At 57.4% G+C, this 9,354-nt stretch overlaps 1 protein-coding gene across 7 annotated transcripts in view; it reads left to right on the forward strand.

Annotated features, from left to right (window-relative positions):
• Positions 1 to 9,354, forward strand: part of Arhgef2 (Rho/Rac guanine nucleotide exchange factor 2) — a 32,691-nt gene that overhangs the window by 18,797 nt on the left and 4,540 nt on the right. For all 7 annotated transcript variants that reach the window (XM_033758405.1, XM_033758407.1, XM_033758408.1 and 4 more), the window contains 16 exons: positions 207 to 336; positions 514 to 623; positions 722 to 868; positions 1,416 to 1,666; positions 1,826 to 1,951; positions 2,885 to 3,002; positions 3,238 to 3,486; positions 5,152 to 5,228; positions 5,379 to 5,548; positions 6,647 to 6,714; positions 7,968 to 8,165; positions 8,448 to 8,567; positions 8,650 to 8,717; positions 8,813 to 8,848; positions 9,003 to 9,053; positions 9,143 to 9,354. The exon at positions 9,143 to 9,354 is cut by the window's right edge and continues 241 nt beyond it. In XM_033758405.1, the coding sequence (XP_033614296.1) occupies positions 207 to 336; positions 514 to 623; positions 722 to 868; positions 1,416 to 1,666; positions 1,826 to 1,951; positions 2,885 to 3,002; positions 3,238 to 3,486; positions 5,152 to 5,228; positions 5,379 to 5,548; positions 6,647 to 6,714; positions 7,968 to 8,165; positions 8,448 to 8,567; positions 8,650 to 8,717; positions 8,813 to 8,848; positions 9,003 to 9,053; positions 9,143 to 9,354 (2,131 nt within the window). The remainder of the gene's footprint in view (positions 1 to 206; positions 337 to 513; positions 624 to 721; positions 869 to 1,415; positions 1,667 to 1,825; positions 1,952 to 2,884; positions 3,003 to 3,237; positions 3,487 to 5,151; positions 5,229 to 5,378; positions 5,549 to 6,646; positions 6,715 to 7,967; positions 8,166 to 8,447; positions 8,568 to 8,649; positions 8,718 to 8,812; positions 8,849 to 9,002; positions 9,054 to 9,142) is intronic.

Raw genomic sequence — 9,354 nt, forward strand, 5'->3', positions numbered from 1 at the left:
AGAGAGAGAGAGAGAGAGAGAGAGAGAGAGAGAGAGAGAAAGTTCTTGGAGAGCAGTGCAGGACCGCAGGCATGAGGTGGCATAATCGCCATCCTCGCCGTCTTCCTCCATTAGGGGCTTAGGATGGATGGGTGAGGACCCGGAGCTGGAGTCCTGGGAGGGCACTAGAGTTTGACCTTCGCCCACTGGGCCTCTTGCCCCGACAGCAACCATCCGTGAGCGGCCCAGCTCGGCCATCTACCCCTCCGACAGCTTCCGGCAATCCCTCCTGGGCTCCCGCCGTGGCCGCTCCTCCTTGTCTTTGGCCAAGAGTGTTTCCACCACCAACATTGCTGGGTGAGCCTCTTCGGGGAAGGGCGCCAGGCAGTGTGAGCATGGAGCCCTGGGCTGAGCGGCCCTTTTGTGTACTGGAATCCAGAGGAAGGAGAGCTTGGGAGCCTGTGGTGGCCTGCCGGGCCGGGCCAGCCCAGCCTGGGTGGCTGGGGTGATGCGGACTGCCTCTGCTTCCTGCAGACATTTTAACGATGAGTCCCCGCTGGGGCTGCGCCGCATCCTCTCGCAGTCCACGGACTCCCTCAACATGCGGAACCGGACCCTCTCGGTGGAGTCCCTCATCGACGAAGGTGAGGTGCCGGGCCTGGGTGGCGAGTGTGGCTGTGGGGCTCCTGGGAGGGCTCAGACCCTGAAGAGCTGGGCTCTGAGTTGCCACCTCCCTGCGCAGGGGCGGAGGTGATCTACAATGAGCTGATGAGCGACTTTGAGATGGACGAGAAGGACTTTGCAGCCGACTCCTGGAGCCTTGCTGTGGATAGCAGCTTTCTGCAGCAGCATAAAAAGGAGGTGATGAAGCAGCAGGATGTCATCTACGGTGAGCTGAGTCCACCCCACCCGTCCTCCCCTTCGGGTCCTGATGTCCATGTCCTGCTCGCCTCTGCCCCTGAGGCCCTTTCCGCCTAACCCGTGATCCCCACGGCCCTGCCTGGCCTTGGCTTGTCCCCTGTGCCCCACACCCTGGTGACGTTGCTCTCCAAGGCCTCGTCTTCATGCCTTTCTCCTCCCCCTTTGTCCTTCCTTCTCCTCTTTCACGCCCAGCTGCACTGGTACTGTGGGAAACCCAGATGTGTGGAAGACACCTGAGTCTGCCCTGGAGTAGTTTATGGCTTGAGATGACAAGGCATAAAGATTAAACACGAAGCAGGAGAGGGCCGGGGAGGTGGCTCAGTGGCAACACGCCTGCCTTGCAGGCACCAGGTCCTGAGCTTGATCCGATACCAAAAAAATAATAAAAAGCAAAGCACTCGAGAAGTATCTAGGATTGCAACAATGCAGATTTTAGCCTGAAAGGAGCCACGTTAGAGCCCCGTGAATGGTGGCCACAGCGGAGAAGAACGCCGGATGTCCCGCTGTCCCCACAGAGCTGATCCAGACGGAGCTGCACCACGTGAGGACGCTCAAGATCATGACGCGCCTTTTCCGCACGGGGATGCTGGAGGAGCTGCAGCTGGAGCCAGGAGTGGTGCAGGGCCTGTTCCCCTGTGTGGACGAGCTCAGCGACATCCACACGCGCTTCCTCAGCCAGCTGCTGGAACGCAGGCGCCAGGCCCTGTGCCCTGGCAGCACCCGGAACTTTGTCATCCCCCGCTTGGGTGACCTGCTCATCAGCCAGGTTGGGAGAGGCGGGGCCCGGGTCGTGTCCCTGGTGGGAGGTGTGACTCCGGCCCCACTTGGGGCGAGCGAGCAAGCAGGAGGCAGGAAGCCAGAGCTGCCTCCAGGGCAGAGTCCTGCTGAGGGAGAGCGCGGACCTCACCTCACTGCCCGGCTTCAGTTCTCAGGGCCCAGTGCCGAGCAGATGCGGAAGATCTACTCGGAGTTCTGTAGCCGCCACACCAAGGCCTTAAAGCTCTACAAGGAGCTGTATGCCCGGGACAAGCGCTTCCAGCAGTTCATCCGGGTGAGCAGGCCTCCTGGGACCGACTCTCAGAGGCTCCTCTCACGGCCCACACCCTGTAGCCCCCATTGATGGTGGGCTGCAGTGGTGATGCACAGATGCAGGCCCAACACCCTGGGAACCAGAGGAAGGAGGATGGAAAGTTTAAGCTCAGCCTGGGCAGTTCAGCGTCTTAGCAAAACATTGTCTCCAAACTGAAAAAGGGCCAGAGCTGGGCATGGTGGCATGTGCCTGTCATGCCAGCACTCGGGAGGCTGACCCAGGAGGATCACTGTGAGTTCAAGACCAGCTTGGGCTACATAGTGGGTTCCAGGTCAGTCTCAACTACATAGTGAGACCCTGTCTCAAAAACAAAAGAAAATAAAAAGAACCAGGGGTTTAGCTCAGTGGCACCACACCTGTCTCACAAGTGCAAGGTCCTGAGTTTGATCCCTGGTACTGAAAAAAGACCCCCAAAACTAAAAAAGATGCTGGATATGGTGGTGCACGCCTGTAATCCCAGCGTATTGGAGGCTAAGGCAGAGGATCGGTGAAAGATTGGGCTGCATACATAGTGAGCTCCAGGCCAGCCTGAACTGCATAGCAAGATCCTGTCTCCGAAAAAAAACCCTGGAAAAAATAAAAAGGGCCAGGGATGTAGCTCAGCACGAAAGCCCTAGGTTCAATCCCCAATACCACACACACACAAAAGGGCAGACAACCTGTTGTTCACCCATGCATCCCACGGCCACGCCCGAGTGACAGAACACATTGCTATGGCTTCCCCGTTTCTCAGGATTGTCGGGTTGGTCTTCCTGCAACCTGTGGTGGCGGCGTCCCCACTTCCTGGATGTGGCCGCACAGGCCAGCAGGAGGTGAAGAGCCAAAGTGGGGCCAGCGCTGGGGCTTCAGCTCCAGGCTTTTCTGTTGCGCTGAGCTCTCTGTCTTGCTGCATAGAAAGTGACCCGCTCGGCTGTGCTGAAGCGGCACGGGGTCCAGGAGTGCATCCTGCTGGTGACTCAGAGGATAACCAAGTACCCAGTGCTCATCAGCCGGATCCTGCAGCATTCCCACGGTGAGTAGGGGAGGCACAGGGCTGCCTGGGCTGGGGGAAGGGGAAGGGAAAGGGCTCGGTGTGGAGCTCTGGGCACCTCAAGGTGGGATCAAGTCCCACTGGGGGCCAGGGATTTGGCTCAGTGGTTCCGCTGCCTGCCTCACAAGGGCAAGGACCTGAGTTCGATCCCTGGTACTGGAAACTGGGGCTGGAAGGAGGTGGCCGAGCTGTCCCTGTGCTGACCCTCTGGTGCCAGGGGTGGAGGAGGAGCGCCAGGACCTGACAGCCGCCCTGGGGCTGGTGAAGGAGCTGCTGTCCAACGTGGACCAGGATGTGCACGAGCTGGAGAAAGGGGCCCGCCTGCAGGAGATCTACAACCGCATGGACCCCCGGGCCCAGGCCCCAGTGCCTGGCAAGGGCCCCTTTGGCCGAGAGGAGCTTCTGCGGCGCAAGCTCATCCATGATGGCTGCTTGCTCTGGAAGACAGCGACGGGGCGCTTCAAAGGTCAGTGGCCTGCTTGGCAGAGCTGGCAGTGGCCCTGAGCCAGCAGAGGAAGGCTGCCCTTGCACCTCTCCGCAGCCCTGCACCCAGGGCGAGATGCAGGAGAGCAAAAGGCAAGGTGTGCACAGCAGCGGACGTCAGGACGCTGTGCTTCCTGCCCTGGGCAGACAGGGGCCTCCTCCTCAGCGAGCCCTCATCTTGGTGGGCCTTGCGTGGCCAGAGATACCAGTTTTAATGAAAATACAGAAACTTTCAGATTACAGGAAGAACTCGGAATGGTTGATCTTCCCAGCTGGGGTCCTGGCCACCAGGGCTGGACAGAGGGACAGGCAGGACGGAGGAGCCATGCTGGGGTCCAAGGGTGGCCTCCCAGCACTTGTCTGCCCCAGCAGTCTTTTCTGTCTAAATCGGGGCAAAACAATAGGCTTTGCCTTGCGGGGGTGAGTGTCAGGGGACGGAATAACCTGTGGGACCTGTGGGCAGAGCCTTCCTGAGCCTCTGCACCCGTGACATGAAACTGTCACTGCCGAGGCCTGGGTGTTGTCAGTCTTCACCAGCCTCTCCTCCAGCCCTTTCTCTCCTTCCCATCCCTCCCACGCAGCAGCTAAGAATATAAAGCAAGGGGGGTTAAAAATAGCAGGGCTGGAGAGCTCTATTTCTGCAGCATTTGCAAAAGCCCTCCTCTTCTGCGTGCCCACAGCTCCATGAGATCCCCAAGGGCAGAGGGTGAGTGTGCATTTTCTTGACTGAAACACCCAAGTTGTACAGAATAGGTCTCCCGAGGGCCTGAGAGCCTGGACGTCGGGAGAGGGAAGGGAGGTGAAGCTGGCTGCTGGCTTTGAAGGAGATGGGACTATTCACAGAGGGATGGGTGAGGGCCCGTCCGTCTAGGGAGAGGAAACTAAGTTTTCTCCACCCCTCCCAAGTGGGAGGTGGGAATATGCCCAGGTCGGGTGCCTAAAAAGGTCTCACGCTGGTTAGATGTTAGATGTGGGACTTAAAGGAAATCCTAACGACTCGCAGAAGTCCTGAACCTGCCTAGGTCTGCTGGGGCAGTGTGTAGTCTCAGCTCCTGCAGAGACTGAGCCAGCAGAACCGCAGCTGTAAGGCCTGGCCTGCATGGCAAGACCTTGTCTCAAAAGAAAAAAAATGGCAGTTGGGTACAGAGTTTTTCTCCAAAGGCATTGAGTGAACCTGTATGGCCTCGACTAACCCAAGGAGCGGTTTTATCTGAGAGCTCACAAAACCTGTGTTTTCCTCTCCATGCCTGCACTGTAAAGGGGGAGGTGGGCTAGGTGTGGTTTGTATATCTGTAACCCCAGCACTTTAGGAGGCTGTAGCAGGAGGATCGTAAGTTCAAAGCCAGTCAGAGCAATTTAGTGAGATCCTGTCTTAAAGTAAAATCTGAAAAGGGGGTTAGGGATGTAGCTCAGCAGTAGAGCCCTTGCCTCACCTTCGTGAAATCCTGGGTTGGATTGTTGGATCTTCAGTAACACACACGCACGTGCAAGAATGAAGTGCTAGAGGAAGCAACCAGAAGGAAGAGAGGAGGCCAGGGATGGAGGGACAGGAAGCTTGACCTGATGGAGCAGGCCTGGTCCCCGGAGAGCGAAACAGCTGTTCTGGCCTCTGGTGCTGACCGTGCTCTTGCCCCAACGTCCCTGGCAGATGTGCTGATGCTGCTGATGACGGACGTGCTGGTGCTGCTCCAGGAGAAGGACCAGAAGTACATCTTCCCTGCCCTGGTGAGACGTTTCTTGCCCTTTCTTGGCGCGGACATGCATTTCTGGGCCCTTTCTGGCTGGTCTCTGTGGGATGTCTTCTTTAATCCTTCAGGCCCAGGTCACTAAGGGTCAGGATCTCAGGCTCAATCCGTCCTCTCCCTTGCCTGGCAGGACAAGCCGTCAGTGGTGTCGCTGCAGAATCTGATCGTACGGGACATTGCCAACCAGGAGAAAGGGATGTTTCTGATCAGCGCCGCCCCGCCGGAGATGTACGAGGTGCACACAGCGTCTCGGGATGACCGGAGCACCTGGATCCGTGCCATTCAGCAGAGCGTGCGCGTGTGAGTGTGCCTGTGCCCTGGAGAGCAGCCTCGGGCGGCGGTAGCAGCAATGCCAGGCCCAGCACTCCTCGCGCTCCGAGTGGGGCAGAGGCTGGGCAGAGACAAGATGGCCCTGGCAGGAAAGGCAGCCCATGTTGTCCTGTTCTACAAGTCACGTTTTCCCAGCTCCCTTCACATGCTGGTCTGTAGGCAGAGGGCCGTCATTTGGATCGCATTTTATCTCACCTTTGTCTTCTAGAAGAATGGAAAAGGATAGCGAGGGCCGGGGATTTAGCTCAGTGGGTCCAGCACCTGCCTTGCAAATGCATGGGCCTGAGTTGGATCCTCAGTACCAAACAACAGGATAGCGCAAGTGTGGACACTGCGGGGATGGTGAACAAACGAGTCTCGTCCACACCTCGGTGTGACAGAGGCAGGAAGGAAACTGGTGAGCGTCCTGCCAGAGGCAGCCAGGTGTGGATCTAACATGATGGGGAAGGAATTCAGTAAAGCACAGGCAAAATCTGAAAATGGTTGGTTTTACTTTTTTTTTTCTTCAGTGCAGGGGATCAAACCTAGAGCCTTACACATGCTGCGAAAATAATGTTTCTTTGATTTGCCGGGTTGGGGTGGGGTTTGAGACAGGGTTTTGATACATAATTCAGACTGGATTTGAACTCACTGCTGTAGCCACTGGCTTTGAACTTGTGGCAGTCCTCCTGCCTCAGCCTCCTGAGTGCTGGAATTGTAGCTGTGTACCACCACACCTGGCTTGCTGGGCCAAGAAGACAAGGACTTCTGAAAGGATGTGCCTGAAAAGTGAACTCTTAAGGAACAACAACAACAAAAAAAAAACTGTAGGATTTTTCTCCCTTTTTTTTCAGTGCTGGGGATCACAGATTCCAAGCCCTTGTGCTGTGAGGCACCAGGCTGCACCTCAGCCCGGGTCTTTGTATCTCTGATCTGAGAGTTCACACTGATAGACATGGTACCGGCACCCAGTGCAGGAAGCCAGCGGTGCAGGAAGCCAGCCCGGGGCTGAAGAGTCCCCAGAAGAGGGGAGCTAGGACCTCGGGAGGGGAGAGGCCATCCCTATCCCCTGACCTGTGACCCCTGCAGGTGCCCGTCCCGGGAGGACTTCCCCCTGATCGAGACCGAAGATGAGGCCTACCTGCGGCGCATCAAGAGTAAGTGAAGGGCCGGGGGTGGAGCTCAGTGGTGCCGCCGCCTGCATCGCAAGCACAATTAGATTTAAAACAAAATCAAATATATGCTGCAATGTGTGTAAAGCAGCATGGCAAATGTATGTACATGTGTGTACTGTGTAACGTCTGCTGTGGCTGCCTCTTGGAAGGGAACCAGGAGGAGGACCAGGCTTAGGCAGAAAATTTAATTTTTAGCTGTGGAGCCATTTATTAGCTGGGTCCAAGTGACCTGACTGCCACGTGAGGATAAGTTGCTTTATTATTAGTTTTTTTGTTTTTGTTTTTGTTTTTGGTATCAGGGATCGAACTCAGGTCCTTGAGCTTAAAAGGCAGGCAGCAGAACCACTAAGCTAAATCCCTGGCCCAAGTTGCTTTAAAAAAGTTAATTATTCCTCTCCATCAAGAGTCCAAAGTGGGAAGTGTAGGGCAGTGGTGTAGTTCTGCCATCTTCAACAGTGTCCAAAATGCGTGGTGGTGCACACCTGCAACCCTAGCACTCAGGAGGCTGAGGCAGGAGGATCGCTTTGAGTTTGAGACCAGCCTGGACTCCATAGTGAGATGGTCTCAAACCCTCCCTCCAAAAAAGTGGCTACTCCAGCTCCACTATCACATCTGCGTCCAAGCTAGCAGGAAGGAAAAGGAATGAAGATAGTTTATATACATATTTCTTTTTTAATATATGTGCTACCAAAGCAAGCACTCTTTTTCTTCTTTTAAATTTTTGTGGAAGAGTGTGAATGCTAGGAACACTGAACTACATCCCTAGTGCCCCACCTTTTCCGATACTGGGGATCGAACTCAGGACCTTGTGCTTGTGAGGCAGGCACAGCACCACGGACTAAATCCCCAGCCCCCAGCCCTTTTAATTAATTGATTTATTTATTTGGAGACAAGGTCTGTAAGTTGCTCCCGCTGGGCTTAGACTTAATCCTCCTGCCTTGGCTTCCTGAGCAGCAAGGGTTACAGGTTTGAGCCATTTAAGGGAAAATCTGGAGGTTGCTCAGGTCCAGAGACCACATTTAGTCAGGTGCAGTGCTCAGCTGCAGGCTGACCTAGCTGAGTGCCAGGTGAAACTAGAATTCAAGGAAAGACAACCAACAGCTTTGCCACACATGTTTTCGTTTCATAAAAACAAAAGTAAATGTTACTTTTCAACACTCCCCCGCCAAGTTTTTTCTTTTCCGTAAACGAAGTGCGGCCCACCCTGCCCTCCGGCTCACCTCTCCTTCCCACAGTGGAGCTGCAGCAGAAGGACCGCGCGCTGGTGGAGCTGCTGCAGGAGAAAGTCGGCCTCTTCGCGGAGATAACTCACTTCCAGGCGGAGGAGGATGGCAGCGGGGTGCCCCTGCCCACCCTGCCCCGCGGCCTCTTCCGCTCCGAGTCCCTGGAGTCCCCCCGTGGCGAGAGGCTGCTACAGGATGCCATCCGTGAGGGTGAGGGCGTCCCCACAGGTGCCAACAGGGCCGCAGACGCACGTGAGCCTTGGCACACGCAAGCACACACTCGCGTCCCGGCTCTCTACCCGCAGCCCCTCCGTTCCCCCAGAGCCTGTCCTGGGCCAGCACCTGGGAATCCAGGCTGGAGGCAGGTGCCCTGCTGTCCCCCGCCGCCCCCGCATCCAGTCCAGGGTGTGAACGAACCCCATTGCCCGCGGGGGGCACGCCCCAGTCTCCCGCTGCTCGGCACACCTGGCCTCAACCCTCTTCTTCCCTCAGTGGAGGGCTTGAAAGACCTGCTGGTGGGGCCTGGCGTGGAGCTGCTCTTGACATCCCGGGAGCCGGCCCTGCCTTTGGAACCCGATGGTGGTGGGAACACGAGTCCTGGGGTCACTGCCAGTGAGTGTGGGGGACCTGGGAGGAGGACAGGCGCTTGGGCCTGGTGCAGTCAGGTTGCTCACCCTTTTCCCCTTTCCCACAGATGGCGAGGCAAGAACCTTCAACGGCTCCCTGGAGCTCTGCAGAGCCGACTCGGACTGCAGCCAGAAGGTGGGTTCTCCAGAGTCCTGGCCCCACTGAGGGGTGGGCGGGCAGGTGACCTGTAGGTCCTGCTTGCTGACTCCCGTCCTTGCCCATTTCTTCAGGATCGGAATGGAAATCAGCTGAGATCCCCCCAAGAGGTGAGGTGGGACCTCGGTGGGTAAGAGACAGGAGGGAGAAACTGCAGCCCGGGAAGAAGCTGTGGGGCGTCCACCCGCACCTCGGGCAGCCCTGCACACGCCGTCCCCACACCTGCACCTGTTCAGCTCGTGTCCCCGCCTGCTCTGTCCTTAGGAGGTGTTACAGCGGCTGGTCAACCTCTATGGACTTCTGCACGGCCTGCAGGTCAGCGGGCAGGGCCGGAGAGGGGCGGCCATGGGCGCCGCAGGGGAGACCGTGTGCGCTCCTCACGCTCCCTTGCCCTGTCCACCCAGGCGGCTGTGGCCCAGCAGGACACGCTGATGGAAGCCCGGTTCCCCGAGGGCCCTGAGCGGCGCGAGAAGCTGTCCCGAGCCAACTCCCGGGATGGGGAGGCTGGCAGGGCCGGAGCTGCCCCTGTGGCTCCCGAAAAGCAGGCCACGGAGCTGGCCCTGCTTCAGCGGCAACATGCACTGCTGCAGGAGGAGCTGCGGCGCTGCAGGCGGCT

This window comes from Fukomys damarensis, unplaced genomic scaffold (assembly GCF_012274545.1).
Source record: "Fukomys damarensis isolate Sample0158 unplaced genomic scaffold, DMR_v1.0_HiC HiC_scaffold_33, whole genome shotgun sequence".
Taxonomy (NCBI): Eukaryota; Metazoa; Chordata; class Mammalia; order Rodentia; family Bathyergidae; genus Fukomys; species Fukomys damarensis.